A 17,759-nucleotide genomic window follows, 5' to 3' on the forward strand; every position below is an offset into this window, starting at 1 on the left:
ATAGAAAAATTGCAATGGCCACTTTCATTGTAAGTTTAGAGTTAAATCCTTGATAGTTTATTGTTAGGTTGAATTCTCCATGTTTTCTTTACAACCTTTTGTTTTTCATCCTATTGTTTTTTCTTGTAGGAAAAGTCAAATGAAAGCTTATCTAATTTAGATTCCTGGAAACTAGATGATAGGGTTAGGGAAAAGATTAAGCATACTTCATTCTATAGGTTTCTTAGCCTCACCCAAAGGGTCAAACACAACATGACTTTACTATCAGTAATAATTGAATATTATGATGTTAAAATGCAGTGTTTTGTCCTTCCTAGTGGGTGTAAATTAGTATTTACCCTACAAGACGTTTTGTACATCACCGGGTTGCCAATTGATAGAAGAGCCGTCTCTAGAGTCGATAATGGGGGAGAGTATCTGACCCGCACTTATTTAGAGGAGGATTTTGTAGTCAAGGAGGCTTTAAAGTTCACGTGGCTTAGGGACAAGTTTCAAGTAGTGCCACCTGAAATAGGAATAGATGGTCCAGAGTTGCTTCCGTATGTTAGAGCTTACCTTATGTATAAATTATTTTCGATCATACTACCGAGCTAAACATACTCGGCCCAGAGTATTGTTCTTCCTCTCTTAGAGAATCTCCAAGAGATTGATACATATGTGTGGGGTGCTGCTTTATTAGCACACCTACATTACTCATTAGAAATTGTCAAAAAAGAATTAGATAAGTATAGAAGCGGTCAATCGAAGGCAAAGGCGTCGGCATTCTCCGTGATGGGACACATATATTCTTTGATGGTAAGTATTAATTTAAAGGAAAACTAATGAAAAGGGCTTGAAAACTTTGAGTTTTAATGATAAGGACAAAATAAAGGGTAAAGTGAATAGTACCAGGATTGACTTTTTAATGTAAAAATGTGGTTTTTCGTTAAAGTGAACAGTACCAGGTGCTTTTCATTAAAGTTCCCTTAATTTAATGAGTGTTTTTGAGTTTTTTTTTTTTTAACGCATTGAAGTGTATAAATATTAATTCCTTTTGCAGATTGAATGGCAGCCATATAAAAGGCTGCTTCCAGATTTTCTCCCAATCAACCTAGTTGGCCAAGAAGAGTTGGGAAGGTCCCAAACCATCCTCATCTACTTTGAAGAGAGAGCCTATGCCCCAATGAATGTCCCCAAAGCAATTTGGCATTCAACTAGTGGATGTGAGTGGCTTGAGGAATAAGATTCGCCTGAAAAAGATCATTTCAAGGACGGGGCCAAAAAGGATCGACTGGCGAACATACCACCATTACGAACAGTACACTGAGAAGTGGGAGCACCCAAGTCGCTTATAAAAGATCTTGCTCCACCTCAACCTATTCCATATCCTATTGGTAAGTACAAGGACTTTTGTTTATAAACAGTTTTTTTCCTATTACACCAAAGTATTAAGTACTTTTTATATAAATAGTTTTTTCCTTATTTCCCATGTCATCCAGGTGAGAACGGATCTGGTTTCGATTAAGGTGAAGGCTCTGAAACTCATGGGGCTGATTTCCGAGATCCAACTAAGTATAAGGACTTTTGTTTATAAACAGTTTTTTTCCCTTTTACACCAAAGTATAGGACTTTTTATATAAACAGTTTTTTCCTTATTTCCCATGTCATCCAGGTGAAAGCGGATCCGATTTCGAGGTGAAGGCTTTGAAACTCATGGTTCCAATTTCGGAGATCCTATTAGTAAGTTTAAGGACTTTTGTTTATAAACATTTTTTTCCCTATTACACCAAAGTATAAGGACTTCTTATATAAACAATTTTATCCTTATTTCCCATGTAGCTGAGAGCATATCCGGTTTCAACCGAGTTAAAGGCAATGGAACTCATGAGTCTGATTTCGGAGCTATTTCCTATATTGATCCCAATATTGATGAAACTGGTAATTATCTATTGAACCCAATTTTTGAAATGCATACAATTTTTTCCTTATAAAAAATATTGTTGTGTTGTAACACCCTTGTCATCCATCAGGTGAGATGGATGGTTCCGATCATGAGCCTCGTGACAATCATTATAAAGGTGATGACGATTCTAATCATGGGCCTCCTGACAATCATGATCAACCTGATCATGGGGCTCGTGACAATGATAGGCAAGGGAAGCAATATGCCTAATGAAACCGACCAAACAATTTGTAGTCCACCAATGGCCTTGAGGATCCCGATTACGCCGTATTATCTACGGGATATGGAATATGAAGGTTGTGTTACAAGAATCCATCAAATGGTAAGTCTCTCTATTTGTCTCATGTCATGCATGTGCTTATGTGAATATTGTGCAATTAAAATCAGACCATCATAATTGATTTTAAAATACCTAAATCTAAAGAGTTCATAGATTCTGATTTCTCAAATTCGGAATAAGATAGTCTTATTCATTATGTATTCCTAATAGCAAGTATTGTAAACCAATAAATAATACTAGTAAGAGATGCCCGTGCGATGCTGCGGGATTGAAAATTGTATGGAATTTTGTGTATAGAACTATTTACATACAAAAATACTTGATCTATATGTACATACTATTTTATGTGCAAAAGATTTGGTGGATAATCCTATTTACATACAAAAAGAATTACGAAATTGTCCTATTTACATACAAAAGATGGTCAAAAGATACTATGATAAAGAAATCTAGTGAACTATTTGAGTTTTTAGCGAATGGGATAAAGAAATCATGTTTAATAGGTAGTTAATAATTCAAAAAATATAGAACAATGAAAGGGTATACATACTCTGTTTTGCAGCCATAAATATGGTTTCAGAAATGCTTGGGGAATCTTATACATTTCTGGTTGGAGCCTTTGGAGTAAGAGTTGTGTCTGATATTTCCTTTGCTGCAACATCACTAATAAAAAAAGTAAATAGAGGAAAATAAAAGTGTTATTAAACATTGAGTAGTGTGGAATTGAGAACAATGAAAAACTACGAACTTGATATGAATGTTTGTGATATGAATGTTTGTGAGATGAATAAATTTGAGATGAATATATACACACTGTATTTTGGGACACGTAAAAATGATTCTGGAATTGCTTTGGGTTGCTTTGGTTTTTGGAGAGATGATAGGGGCACCATCGAAATTTGAGTCGAAAGCTGATATGTTTTCTATGGAGCTTTTGTATCATCACTAAGATGTAAAAAAGAGGACAATTAAAGGCATTAGTGAACATTGAAAATGCGGAGATCAAAATTAAAGTCATTAGATAGATGTAAAATACACTCGCATTTATACGTAAGCAATAATGCCAACATGACACTACAGATGTAATAAAAAATAAAAAATAAATCTTGTCCAAACCCACTTCCATGTCAGGTCATAATTTTACAACCACCAAAAAAATAATGGAAGGGCATGCCATGATCTCTAGAAAATGATAATCGCATTTTTTCTGAAATTGCTCAACTTCCGTAATCTTTTCTAAAGAACCAATGATTCGCATGCTATAACCAAATCATAAAATAACAGATGATTACCAAAACCCATCTCAGGTAAACTAATCCCAATAAAATAAAAAAACTCATGCATTCAAATTTCGAAGAGCAATCAAAATGAAGAAGTGAAAGCTGACAGACTTTGAGATTGAATCTGTCCTTCCTTTTGGGTCTCTCGTTCAATAATGCATCAACACAGTGAATACAATTTTTCACTTGCGCTCCCTGCATATCCTTGATAACTAAAAAGCAGCAGAAGCACAACATACTACTGAGCATTAAACCTAAATCCAACTAAGGAGATCAGGTAATCTACTCAAACATACCAACTCGGTCCTTGGGCCACTTCAACTTTGCAAATACACGACCTTCTGTCCTTGCATTTGACAACAATTCCCATGTCTCGTAGTTTTTCCTAAAATTGGCAGCCAATAAAGTGATATAAGTAGAGGAGAATCAAGCAATGGAAACTCTACCCATACACATAACACATGTTTAACTGACCTCAGGTCCATAGAAAGGATGTCATGGTGCACAACGTCATAAAGATCTTGAACAGCCTTAACTGCACCTTTCTCCAATTCGGACATTCCCCCTTCTTTCTGTGCATTATATAAAACGAAGCGAAAATTTTGAGAAGAAAGAAATCGATGAACAAAGCACAAACAAAGCACAAACAAATAACTACATGACAATATCAATTTTATGTAATTAGAAGAAAAGAAAACTCAGAAACATAATTTAAATTTTTTAGAGCTGCCTTCCAAGCATTAGACAACTATCACTCGCCCAAACCGTGTTCAAGATTCCCTAGAAGGCATTAAATACTTTCAGGCCAAAAGTATCAACCCATTTGAAGAAAAAAACCCTCACCTAATTTCCCTTTTATGTTCCTAAATGCAAAAAATTAGGTATAACATTTAAATGAATTGTCATACACACATGTACAGACCTAAAAAGAAATATTTGAAATCTAGAGTAGGATAAATTGCTTACCTATTGGTGGTGCGGCGCAATTCATTGGATTTGGGTGAACTGGTGGTGGCAATCGTCTAGGTGAACTGGTGGAGAAGCACTTGATAAGAACTACGAAATTGAATAACAATGAGAAATTAAATCCAAAGAATTCAAAGATAGAAGAAACTAAACAACGGGTCAAGAAACTATTAAGGAGAATGAAGGACCACCAGATTGTAATGCACACAATGCACTAGATTAGTACTTAGCTTAGCTATTAAGCTAAGTTTGATATAGTCGGTTATGTATTGCTGACTAGGATATAATTATTGATGTATATATCCTTGTGTAATGAGATATCAGAGTAGTGTAATGAGAATCATTTTTCTTACAACCCAAATCAAGCTTTCTCTCTCTCTCTCATCAACTGCACAGATTCATAACTTCATCATGGTATCTTCGCCGGAGTCCACCGACGTCGATCCTTCGCTTCCCTCCTTTTCTTAATTTCTTGGATTTTTTTTCTTATCTCCCAAACAGATCTTACCTCCTTCTCGTATTTTTTTTTTATTTTCTGATCTCCCAAACAGATCTTTTCTCTCTCTCGTGCATTCTGTCTGCAATCGCTATGGCGCCTCATCCATCCTCCTCTGATTCCTCTCCTCCAGCTACCTCTTCTGGTCCTACTCCTCTTGGTGAGATCTCTACTAATGTGCCTCCATCGATTGCGACGATTACTGTTCAAAACATTGCTGGAATGGTTCCGACGAAACTCAATCGGCACAATTTCATCACCTGGCGTCGCTTATTTCTTCCTGTTCTGAAGCGATTCAAGCTTTTTGGGCTTCTTATTGGAGATGATCCTTGTCCTCCTCCGTGTGTTCGTGATTCGTCTGGATCTCAGATTCCTAACTCTGCGTACGAACTGTGGTGTGAACGTGACCAAATCTTGACGATTTGGATCAACTCCACTCTTGCTGAAGATCTTCTTCCTCTGACCATTGGAATGGAAGATTCTCGTTCTCTGTGGCAGTCTCTTGAACGTCGTTTCGCAGGCGCTTCGCGTACTCATGTTCATAGTCTCCGATCTAAAATCCAGACTATTCAGAAAGGTGATGCTTCCATGACTGAGTATCTCAACACTATTAAGGACATCTCTGATAAGCTTGCTGCTGCTGGTGAATCGATTTCTGATTCAGATCTTGTGGCTTATATTCTCGCTGGTCTCCCAGATGAGTATGAATCATTTGTTGACTCAATCGAGACAAGAACTGAGTCTGTTAATGGTGATGAACTCCATGGTCTTCTACTTAGTAAGGAGATTTCCCTTCAAAAACGCAAGACTCGACAAGGCTCTACATCCTCAAGTTCTGCACCCTTCCATGCTTATACTGCTCAACAAGGCTCGTCTGGTTCTCCTTCTTTCAGAGGCAACTTCAGAGGCAAATATCAGAATCAGAATCGCAATCAATACCACAATCGTAATCGCTTTCCTCAGAATCGCAACTTTGGTGCTAATCGCCAACATAATTTCTCTGGAGGTATTCTTGGTCCTGCTCCCTCTCGTTCCTCATTTTCTGGTGCACACTCTGGTCCTATTCCTGGACCATCCCAACCTGGACAATCCATTCCTTGTCAGCTTTGTAATCAATATGGTCACTCTGCTCTCTATTGTGGCTCTCTCTCCCAATTTGCTTCTCATTGTTCCCCTCCCATGGGTTTCAATGCTCTGACTGGATCCCATCCTCCAAGCTACTGGATTACTGACAGTGGAGCGACTCATCATGTCACTCCTGATCCAGCCTCGCTAAACTCTGCCACACCATACACAGGCACTGAACAACTTTTCGTGGGTGATGGCAAAGGTTTGTGTATTTCTCATACTGGAAATGCTTTAATACGCACTCCTAATGCTGTGTTCAAACTTCATGATGTGTTATTAGTTCCTCAAGCCTCTCATAATCTCCTGTCCGTTTATAAATTTGTGTATGACAACTGTTGCTCGCTGACTTTTGATCCCTTTGGATTCTACATCAAGGATCTAAGAACTGGGATGATGCTTTTCCAGGGCCCCAGTGAAGGAGGATTGTACCCTTTCTACTGGCATGCTTCTACTGGTGTTTCTGGCATTGCTATTTCACCTCATGCTCTAATGATTGCTAAAGCTGATATCACTACATGGCACAGACGGCTTGGTCATCCTTCAAGTCTAGTTTTCAATAAAATAGTAAATAAAGGTCACTTGTCTGTTGCTGGTTCACATTCTCAGAAGTCTGTTTGTTCTGATTGTCAATTTGGGAAGGCTTCAAGATTGCCATTTTCTGTTTTACCTTGTAAATCTACTCGGCCATTTCATCTTGTTCATGCTGATGTATGGGGTCCTTCCCCCACCTCTTCTTGTACTGGATATCGCTATTATCTAATACTAGTTGATGATTTCACTAAATATAGCTGGCTCTATCCACTGCATTATAAATCCGATGTGTGTTCTGTTCTTCAGACTTTTGTTCTCAAAGTTCAAACTCTTTTCGACAGCAAAGTTCAACGTTTGCGATCTGATTCAGGGGGTGAGTTCTTAAGTGCTACTTTGCAAAGCTTCTTTAATCTTCAAGGCATAACTCATCAATTGAGTTGTCCTCACACTCCTGAGCAGAATGGATGTGCGGAACACAAACATAGACATGTGGTTGAAATGGGTCGAACTTTATTATCTCACAATGGCTTACCTTCTCAGTACTGGATTGAGGCTTTTCAAACTGCAGTATATCTCATCAATCGCCTTCCTCCTCAGGCTTCTTCTATCAATCCTTGGGAATTACTCTTCAAAGCTCCACCTCCATATCATCTCTTGAAGACTTTTGGGTGTGCATGTTATCCCTGGCTCCAACCTTACTCATCCAGTAAGTTAGATCCAAAGAGTAAACTTTGTGTGTTCTTGGGATACAGCTTGAATCACAGCGGTTACCGTTGTCTTGATCCGGTTACTAACAGGTTATACATTTTGAGACATGTGGTGTTTGATGAAACTCTTTTCCCTTTCAAGCACTCTCTCCCTTTACCTTCTCCTACTGTATCCTCTCCTTCTATTTCTTCTCCTTCATTATCTCACCCTATTTCTCTTACTATACCTATTCATCATACTCCAACCCCTCCTGCCATTCTACAAAATCCCTCATCTTCACCTTCCTCCTCATCAGTACCCCTCCCTCCTCCCTCTTCTTCTTCTCCTGTCCCCCCTCCTACAACTATCCCAACAACCACCATCCCATGATTACCCGAGCCAAAGCCGGTATTTCTAAGCCTAAGATCTTTACAGCCACTAAGCATCATCTCTCCCCTTCCGTTGATCCACTCACCATCATTCCTCCGACCCCTACTACTTATCTTCAAGCCTCCAAGCATCCTGCTTGGGTAAAAGCCATGACAGATGAATATCAAGCACTTCAATCCACTGGTACTTGGGAATTAGTATCTTCTCATCCAAGTTACAATTTAGTTGGGTGTAAATGGGTATTCAAAATTAAGCACAAAGCTGATGGTTCAATAGACCGATACAAGGCTCGGTTGGTAGCTAAAGGGTTTCATCAACAAGAAGGCCTCGATTTTTCTGAAACCTTTAGCCCTGTAGCAAAGCCGACCACCATCAGAATACTTTTGTCTCTTGCTGTGAGCTATGATTGGTTTGTACATCAGTTAGATGTCAGTAATGCTTTTCTGCATGGCTATCTCAAAGAAGATGTGTATATGGTTCAACCTCCTGGTTTTGTGGATCAGTCTAAGCCTCACCATGTTTGTAAACTCAAACGGTCTCTCTATGGACTCAAACAAGCTCCCCGAGCTTGGTATGAAGCCTTCTACAGCGCACTGGTTTCGTTGGGTTTCTCTTCTTCTTCCTCGGACACTAGTCTCTTCATCAAGAAAGACTCTTTCATCACCTTCATCTTAGTGTATGTGGATGATATCATTATCACTGGAAGTTCCCCTGCCCTCTGTCAGTCCATTATTTCCCAGCTTCAATCCTTATTTCCAGTCAAAGACTTAGGTGATATTCATTATTTTCTCGGCATTGAGGTTCACCGATCTGCAAAATGATTGTTTCTTCATCAGTCCAAATATGCCTTGGACTTACTTAAGAAGACAGATATGCTTGGGTCAAACCCTGCACCACTCCCGTTAGTTCCATAAAGTTGGATCACTCTGGTTCTCCTCTCACAGATCCTACTTCTTATCGCTCCACCGTTGGTGCCCTTCAATATCTTACTTGGACACGACCGGATTTGGCTTTTGCAGTCAACCAGGTTTGTCAGTACATGCATACTCCCCGGACTATTCATTTGCAGGCTGTCAAACGGATTCTCCGGTACTTGAAGGGTACCCTTGACTCCGGGTTGTGGTTTACCAAAGGTCGGCAAATTCTTACAGCATGGACTGATGCTGATTGGGCAGGTTGCCCTGTGGACAGACGTTCTACTAGTGGATACTGTGTGTTTCTTGGACCCAATCTCATCTCCTGGAGTGCCAAGAAACAATGTACAGTAGCTCGTTCTTCTACTGAAGCTGAGTATCGCTCTCTTGCTCATACTGCTGCCGAACTCAGTTGGGTTTGCAAAATTCTGGTTGACATTTCCTTTCCTCTTCTGAAAACCCCGAGTGTTTTCTGTGATAACAAGAGTGCCATTGCTCTAGCTTTCAACCCAGTATTTCATGCCCGTACTAAACATGTAGAGATCGATTATCACTACATCCGCGAAAAGGTTCTTCTGGGACATATCAGTGTTCATCATGTGGCTTCCTTACTCCAACTCGCTGATATCTTTACCAAATCCCTCCCTGCTGATCGATTTGCACAGCTTCGGTTCAAGCTTTCAGTTCGCCCTTCTTCCTTTTGCTTGAGGGGGTGTATTAAGGAGAATGAAGGACCACCAGATTGTAATGCACACAATGCACTAGATTAGTACTCAGCTTAGCTATTAAGCTAAGTTTGATATAGTCGGTTATGTATTGCTGACTAGGATATAATTATTGATGTATATATCCTTGTGTAATGAGATATCAGAGTAGTGTAATGAGAATCATTTTTCTTACAACCCAAATCAAGCTTTCTCTCTCTCTCTTACAATCCTGTTCACACTTTTCTTTTGCTTTAATCCAACTGCAAGGGCCAATAAGTTGTTGATGGCTTTGAGTTCTAAAACAAAACGAATGCTATCAACATTCAAATCAGATTGCTTTTAACCCTATTTACCAAATTCTTCAAGCTGCCTAATCAAAATAGAAACACTAATTCGAATGGCTACACATAAACAGCGCATAAAAATCATAAATAAAAAAAATGCAAAGCAGCAGCAGAGATAACAAAAATGATAAAAACTCTAAAAAAATTCAAACAAAATTTTAAAACTTTAACTCACAGGAAGCTCTGTAACCAGTTGCACTGGCTGCCAAGTTCACAATTGTGAAATCTGAAGAGAACCCAAAATTTGAATACTGGAATCTTGAGATTTCTCAGACGATGGCAGATTTTCCATAGCTGATTTCAGTAACCCCAAATCAACTTAAAAAAGTAAATAGATTTAAATTCCAAATTGGGCACGAAATTACTTGCCTTGAGTAGAGAGGGTTTTACAAAACAACGCCTTTGGAGACCCAGCCTTTGAGTGGCTGCAGCGCCTCGTGGTGGCGGTGCGAGACAGAGAGAGTTTGAGAAGCAGCGATTAATTTTTTTGGATGAGAGAAGCGGAATGAAGCAGAAGAGTCGAGAAGAGGCAAACCTAGAAGACGTAAGGATGATCAACAGGTGGAGAGGAAGGGTATAAGAGTCTTTTTACTGTGAAAAAAAGGCCAGAGAACGGTAAAGCAAGGAGAAGGATAGGGCATTTCCGACATTCCACTGTTCTTAACAGTGCAAAACAGTGCCGGAGAACTGGGCTTTAGTATATGTATAATTTCATACTAGGGTACTAATGGGCTATTTGGTCTTGAATTATATTTTGGGCCTAAATTACTACAATTAGGTGTGATTGTAGTTCATCTAACCACGACCCAAAGGTACATGCCATTCACATAATTAGACAAAAGAGTTCAATTACTCACAAAAAATGTTGCTTCTGTAAATGGTACTTAAATATTTTTGGGAACTTTAACGAAAAGCATCCGGTACTGTTCACTTTAACGAAAAACCATATTTTTACACTAAAAAGTCAATCCTGGTACTATTCACTTTACCCTTTATTTTGTCTTTATCATGAAAACTTAAATTTTTCAAACTCTTTTCATTAGTTTTCCTAATATTTAATGCTCGAGATAGTGCTTTATATCCAGGAGAATTGAAGCTGACAAAATTTCCAGCACGTCATGCTATTTGCCAGGAGGATAAGATGCTCTTTCAGAACACCTTTTGCCACTGCGTAATCAATCCACGCCAGTCTAGTCCGTCTGAGTATCTCTTGAGCCGTCGTTGTGAACACGGAAAATTCCTGAAACGAAAGAGACAAGAACAACGTGCACAAACAAATATTTGTATTTTTTGATGGTTTTGGGTTACAATCTCTCTCTAATTTGATCCTCTGATTCGATCTCCGTAAGGTGTTGATTGATATTTCGTTGATCCAATGGCCGTCAAGGTTTGATCTTGGATGAACTGTTGGAAGTTTCTTCAAAGGGCCGTGGGCTTGATCTTTGGAGGTGGATTTGAGCGGATCTTCAAGGAGCCGTTGGGGCTTGATCTTGAGGATGAATGTTTCTTCAAGGGCCGTTTGAGGCTTGATCTTGAATAACGGTGATGAGCGGATCTTCAAGGGCGTTTGGGCTTGATCTTGAAGAACAGTGATGAACGGATCTTCAAGGGCTTTTGGGCTTGATCTTGAAGAACAGTTGGATGTGTGGATTTGTCGACGTTGTTGATCCAAAGGGCCGTTGGGGCTTGATCTTGGATGAACAGATGATGAACGATGGTGCTTTATTCAAGGGCCGTCGAGGCTTGATCTTGAATTGGTGGATGGTTGATCTAAGGGCCGTCGGGGCTTGATCTTGGAAGAACGATGAACGAAGAACGAAGAACACTTTCTTCAAGGGCCGTCGGGGCTTGATCTTGAATTGGTGGATGATTGTTGATCCAAAGGGCCGTTGGGCTTGATCTTGGAAGAACGATGAACGAAGAACACTTTCTTCAAGGGCCGTCGGGGCTTGATCTTGGAAGAACGATGAACGAAGAACGAAGAAGGCTTTCTTGATTCTTCGGGAACGTGGATGCTTGAGAGCTTCGGAGTTTCAGAGCTTCAGAGCTTCAAGGTGTAATATCAATTCCCTCTTAAATGAATGAAATGGGCTTATATTTATAGAATTTTCCAAGGCCTAATTTTGAATATAATATCCCGGATGAAATAAGTCGTTTCTGCCAGGTGTTGACACGTGTCCTATTTGATGACTTTTCCAACTCATTTCAATTTTCGTTGAGTCACACGCTACGTGTAAAATTTATGTAATACATGAGCGTTGACACTTTGATTTATCGGTCAACATTTATTTACCGAAATTTCGATGTCTACAAATGCCCCCACTTCAAGGCACGTCGTATACATGTGCTTGTCACGTGTAGGAGATGCGTTTTGAAGTCCCTTATTATAGATGTCGATCCAAGGGCCATCGAGGCTTGATCTTGAATTGGGCTGGAGATTTCTTCAAGGGCCGTTGAGGCTTGATCTTGAATTGGGCTTGAGATTTCTTCAAGGGCCGTTGAGGCTTGTTCTTGAACTTTTGTTTGAAATTTCTTCAAGGATCGTCGAGGCTTGATCTTGAAGGTTGAAATTGGGCCACAAGGAGCTTCATGTGGTAAATGATTTTTGGCTTTGGTAGTGGATGAATCGGCACGTATTTTGTTGCGCTTGTTGACTTTCCACAGCTTTGATCTTGAACTAGGTTTTGATTCAAGGGTGGTAGACACTTGATCTTGAATCAGACTTGTGATTTCTTCCAGGGCCGTCGATGCTTGATTTCGAATTTGGCTGAAAGCTTCTTCAAGGGCCGTTGAGGCTTGATTCTTGAAGGTTGACTCGAACACATGACAAGCAGGCACGAGGTAAAGGTGACAACCTGTTTCTTTGTTCAATCTTTCTAATTCACACCTGAGCGGTTTGGTCAACGGTATGATCTTCAAGATTGATGAACTCTTCTTCCAGTTGGTGACTTGATCTTTAAGGATTCGATTCAAGGGTGGTGAATCGGCACGTGCAGCCCACAACGCCTAGTAAGTCGACCCAAGAATTTGAGGGTCAAAACGAGTTCTTCATCTCAGACTCTTTCTGCCGAGTTGGCTGTGCATGCTGCATTCTTCTCTGCTTGTTTCTTCAGGCAGATATGGCAGCTTCTCGAGTTCCTCAGTTCGGACTCCTTCTGCTGAGTTGACTGTGCAAACCGCATTCTTCTCTGCTTGTTCCTTCTGCACCTTGTCTCCACATGCTGCAAGGTATCATTTTCACTTGCCTTATCTGTTCTCCAGGCAGATGTGGCAGCTTCTTTGGAAGTACAGCAGCAGTGCGAAACGAGTACTCGAGAGCAGTGCTAGGTAGGCAATCAGGGAAGGGTTCCAAGCAGTCGGTTCCTTACCCGAGTTTGAGTGGAAGTTCCGGCATATTGTTTTCTTTATCCTTGTCTTTGTAGGTAAGAACAAGGACAAAGGAAAGGACAGAGAGAACGCATGATATGAGATACTCTTGCTTTCTACCCTGGTGATATGAGATACTTTTGCTTTGGAGTCATTGGCTTGCAGAGGTACCCCAAGGAATAAGGAACACTGAATGACTCGAGAGGTTTCGTTGGGAAAGCATTTTTGGAGATGAAGAAATGTTATGTATGTCTGCCTTACTATGTAGGGTGAAGGTAGACAGTTTATAGGAAGTTCTTTAATACTTGTAGAGGTACTATTCTTTCACTCGTGTCGACAACTAACGCGTGATTGAACAGTAAAATTTCACGTGCTTTCTCCTTCACCGAAAAATCTTCGACAAATTGCCCGTGATTTGCGCAAAGTTGAGTGTGCATATGACAGGTGATGACGAGGCTGAAAAGACTGGCGCCTCTTCGATATCTGGGATTGGCGCTTTAACAAATTGCCCGTGATTTCCGCAAAGCTGAGTTTGCGTGTGACGGGTGTTGACGCGTCTGGAAAAGCAAGATGCTTCTCCGATTTCTGAGCTTGCCTCTTCGATTTTTGAATGGCCTCTTCGAATTCTGAGCTCGCCTCTTCGATCTCTGAAATCCCGTCGAGTGCTGATTTTTTATAGAGGCATGCAGTTCGTTTCAAAGCACACTTGAATTTTCGCTTGTGAAAACTCCCCTCTTGCACTTCTAAGATCTTGATTTGTCCGACCTCTTCTTTCTTCAACACTTTGAAAATGTCAGGGCCCTCCGATTGTCGTTTTGACTTGAATCTTGGTGAAGAGGCAGTCCCGCCTTCTCCAGACAACATATGGCGCCCATCCTTCATATCCCCTACTGGTCCTCTTACTGTTGGGGATTCGGTGATGAAGAATGATATGACCGCTGCGGTGGTGGCCCGGAACCTTGTCACTCCCAAAGATAACAGACTACTTTCCAGGCGGTCTGATGAGTTGGCTGTTAAGGAGTCCCTGGCTCTTAGTGTGCAGTGTGCGGGTTCTGTGTCCAACATGGCCCAACGCCTATTTGCTCGAACCCGTCAAGTTGAATCGTTGGCGGCTGAAGTGATGAGTCTCAAACAGGAGATCAGAGGGCTCAAGCATGAGAATAAACAGTTGCACAAGCTTGCACACAACTATGCCACAAACATGAAGAGGAAAATTGACCAGATGCAGGAATCTGATGGTCAGATTTTACTTGATCATCGGAGGTTTGTGGGTTTGTTCCAGCAGCATTTACCTTCGTCTTCTGGGGCTGTACCGACTGCTGAGGCTTCAAACAGCCAACCTCCGACGCCTTCTCTTCCTGGAGCTCTGCCGAGTTGTGAGGCGCCACCTGATCGTCCTTGAAGATCCCCTCTTGTAAACTTGATTTTTTTTTTTTTAAGTATGTATAATGCAAATTTATGTAAAATTTCCAGAAAAAATGAATAAAACGGACTTTATTTCTCTCGATGCATTTTTTTTTTTTTTTTTTTTTGCCGTAAACATGCATAATATTATGCACACACACACATACATACATATTAATTTTTCACATGGACTGATCCACCATTCCAAAACCTTTTCCCTTTTTTTTTGCATGGTGCTAGCCACCAAGGATCCATTTACTTCTTTATATATATATATATATATATATATATATATATATATATATATATATATATTTTTTTTTTTTTTCTTTTTCTGCACATGGTGCCAGACGCGCCATTCTTTCTTTTTTTTTTTTTTTTTTTTTTTTTTTTCACATGGTGCCCATGCACCACTAGAGGCTTTTGATCTGGCTGTTCCCCATCTTTGATCCACCATCCCCTTTTTTATTATATATTTTTTCATATAAAATTGGATGATGGGGTGAGGAATTTGCAGGGATGGAGCCGAGCTTCGGGGAAGAGCTTCTCGACCGGCTAGTCGTTTGACAGCGGTCTTTGAAGTTGGTGGCAGCTGCGAGGCAAGAGACGGAGGAGGTGAAGGTGATCTTGACGTCGGATCCAGCTAGAACCCAGAGCATAGCCACTGAGCCCAACCACCGAACACAGCCGCCGCACACCCGTTGCACTGCTACTGAGCACAACCATGGCGCATCCGTTGCACTGCCACCGAGCACAGCCACAGAGCACCGTTACTGAGCACAGGCACACAGCACAGCCCACTCATCCCTCGGCAGAGATCCAAAGCAAGAAGAAAATTCCAAAAACTGAGGAAAGCTCCTGTTCCTGTCCCAGCGATGATCCTTGTGCCATGGGACCTGGTCCAGGCCGTATGGGTTGGATGGAGCCACATGCGGCATGCCCTGCATCTAGCTTTGGTGCCTCATCTACTGCAAAAAGCAGTGTAGCTGATCATGGAGGAGATCTTGGTGCAGGTGAGTAGAGCCCAGTCCCGCGGGTCCTCCTTGAGCTTGACGAGGATATTCAGAACGACGTCGTCGGAGAGCTTCGAGAACAGGGCTTCGACTATCGGATTACTGATGCGGGCCTGCCGTGAAGGGCTCAATATATGTGGACCCTCATCGTGACAACCAAATCCCAAATTCTCTTGCCATGAAGCAGTACTGCTGCAAAATTGGATCCTCTAGAGGTTTTGTTATTTTCAGACTGTCACCATCTTTGGCACCTATAAATGAAAGACTTTTCGAATAGTAGATCAATTTTACTCCGGCAGCAGTTTTGACGAGGCGAGAGCATGTGGCAAAATTGGCGGCGAGATTGTTGACGGATGTCATTTGGGCGGCGGAGGAGAAAGGCTGGACACTGAGGATAGTGCAAGCAGTGGAAGTGGCGGATGGTACAGACGACATCCGGGCAGAACGGCGAGGAAGTGACCGGGGCAAGTGAACTCAGATCTGGAACCAACCTTTATGTTATCGATGGTATCCGAACTCTCGACCTCGAGAGTGATTGTCTTCCCCGTTAGGGTTTTCACGAAGATCTGCCTGGTTTCAGAAATTGGGGGAAATTGGGGATTTCGGCGGCGCGAGAATGGCTCTGATCTTCAGAGGACGAAGCGGAGAAGAAGCTCGACCGTACTCTTCGATGATATTCGTCAAATCCTCGTCGGACTTTACGGCAATCAAGGTCTCTAAATCTCCGTTCGGCAATGGACACTTCAATTCCACAGAGTAGCCACAGAACTCCTTAAGCTTCTCCACTAACTCTGTACATGTAATGGAGGAATCGACGGCGAGGACGCGGTTGTGGCCGTGATGAAGTGAGTACACGACGGGTTGCCGGATCTCCGGCGAGTATGGGACCATAGCGGTGTCGTAGATCTTAACGGGGCCATCGGCGATGGCGGCGACTAGGAGGGAGTCGTGGGACTCAGACCATGCGACGTCGTATACGCCGTCGGCGGTGTCGTAGGAGACGAGCTCGGTGATTGGTTGGCGGGGTGCGCCGGGGCTCAGAGGAGCTGCTTAACATACTTCCTAGCATTATCACTTCTTTAAAAGACCAAGATCTGATTCATCTGGTGAACCTAGGAGCCCATTTATAAGACTCGACTGCTGAACATAGTTTTTACCGGGAAACAGTGGTTCCCTCCTAAGAATCTCCATGACGATGCACCCTAATGACCAAATATCAATTGCTCCGGTGTATTCTGAACAGTTGAGTAGTAACTCAGGGGCTCGATACCAACGAGTTACAACATATTCTGTCATGAAATCTGTCTCTGATGTAGTTCTTGCAAGCCCAAAGTCACAAATCTTAAGGTCACAATTTGCACTGAGAAGCAGGTTGCTTGGTTTCAGATCGCGGTGCAAAACATTTGCAGAGTGTATGTACTTCAATCCTCGCAGTAATTGATACAGGAAATATTGACAGTGATCATCTATCAAAGCCTGGCTGGAGTTTATTATCTGATTCAAGTCAGTGTCCATCAATTCATACACAATGTAAATATCATTGAACTTTTCCCTATCTGCCGGCCTTATGATGTCCTTAATTTTGATAACATTGTCATGATCCATATGGCAAAGGAGTTCTATCTCTCGAAGCGTCTTCTTCGCATCAATCCTATAGTCAAATGCATTCCCAATCTTCTTGACTGCAACTTCTTCCTTTGTCTCAGAGTTTGTTGCACAGCAAACGATGCCATAAGCACCGCGACCGACTGGGTGAATAGGAGGAGCATACTTGGCGGAGACTTCAAAGAGATTACCCAGAATGTTGTACTGTAAATACTTGCCTCCATACAGAGGAATCCCTTCTTTTTGCGAACCCTCCATCTCTTTCTTCCTTCCTCTTAATCCTCTTACAGAAAGAAAATGAAGAAAGCCCTGCGGAGTTCTCAAGCTGACAAACGCAGAAGAGAGAGATGGAAATGGAAAGGGTGGGCCTGTGAAATTGAAGGGAGACCTGGGCCTGTGGCTTGAGGGAGTTCATGGGCTGCAGAGAAAGCGAGCTGCTGGGATGAAGATGGTACTGTGCTCCCGAGGTGGGGTCCAAGATAGGAATGAAAGGTCTTGATGACTCGACGTGTGCTTCATGGCCCATTTCAGCGCCTCTGCTGCTGTGGTTCAAATGGGCTTCGTGCCGGGCCTGACTGTCGGGTTAGGCGTTGAAGAAGATTTGAAATGAGGATGAGAACGGAGCAGAAGCAGGACTTGATTCTTTTGGACCTCACAGAGCGTAGCAGAGACTATGCCTTCTTCACGCGAAGCTCAATCAGCAATG

At 41.7% G+C, this 17,759-nt stretch overlaps 2 protein-coding genes across 15 annotated transcripts; both read right to left on the reverse strand.

The window, feature by feature from the left end:
• Positions 1-1,905: 1,905 nt before the first annotated feature.
• LOC103449565 (callose synthase 10-like) lies at positions 1,906-10,199 on the reverse strand. Of its 14 annotated transcripts, XR_011572935.1 has the most exons (8): positions 9,841-10,193; positions 4,469-4,558; positions 3,977-4,074; positions 3,799-3,887; positions 3,614-3,714; positions 3,037-3,167; positions 2,773-2,885; positions 1,906-2,216 (listed from the first exon to the last, which is right to left on the reverse strand). XR_011572935.1 is itself a non-coding variant. In XM_029088342.2 (7 exons), exons 3-7 carry the CDS (start codon positions 4,060-4,062, stop codon positions 2,070-2,072), a joined length of 525 nt encoding a protein of 174 aa, XP_028944175.1. In that variant the 5' UTR covers positions 4,063-4,074; positions 4,469-4,558; positions 9,841-10,196; the 3' UTR covers positions 1,906-2,069. The 14 variants fall into 14 exon arrangements, 3 of the variants coding, with proteins under 3 accessions (XP_028944175.1, XP_028944176.1, XP_070663859.1); XR_011572941.1 differs by adding an exon at positions 9,547-9,617 and having other exon boundaries at positions 2,773-3,887; positions 9,841-9,959; positions 10,035-10,199; XR_011572933.1 differs by having other exon boundaries at positions 2,773-3,481; positions 9,841-10,197.
• A 6,122-nt stretch (positions 10,200-16,321) lies between these two features.
• On the reverse strand, positions 16,322-17,420 carry LOC103416057 (mitogen-activated protein kinase homolog NTF6-like). The gene has a single exon (XM_070808801.1). It carries the CDS (start codon positions 17,309-17,311, stop codon positions 16,520-16,522), a length of 792 nt encoding a protein of 263 aa, XP_070664902.1. The 5' UTR covers positions 17,312-17,420; the 3' UTR covers positions 16,322-16,519.
• Between the last annotated feature and the right edge of the window lie 339 nt (positions 17,421-17,759).

Source organism: Malus domestica, chromosome 11 (assembly GCF_042453785.1).
Source record: "Malus domestica chromosome 11, GDT2T_hap1".
NCBI classification, from domain to species: domain Eukaryota; kingdom Viridiplantae; phylum Streptophyta; class Magnoliopsida; order Rosales; family Rosaceae; genus Malus; species Malus domestica.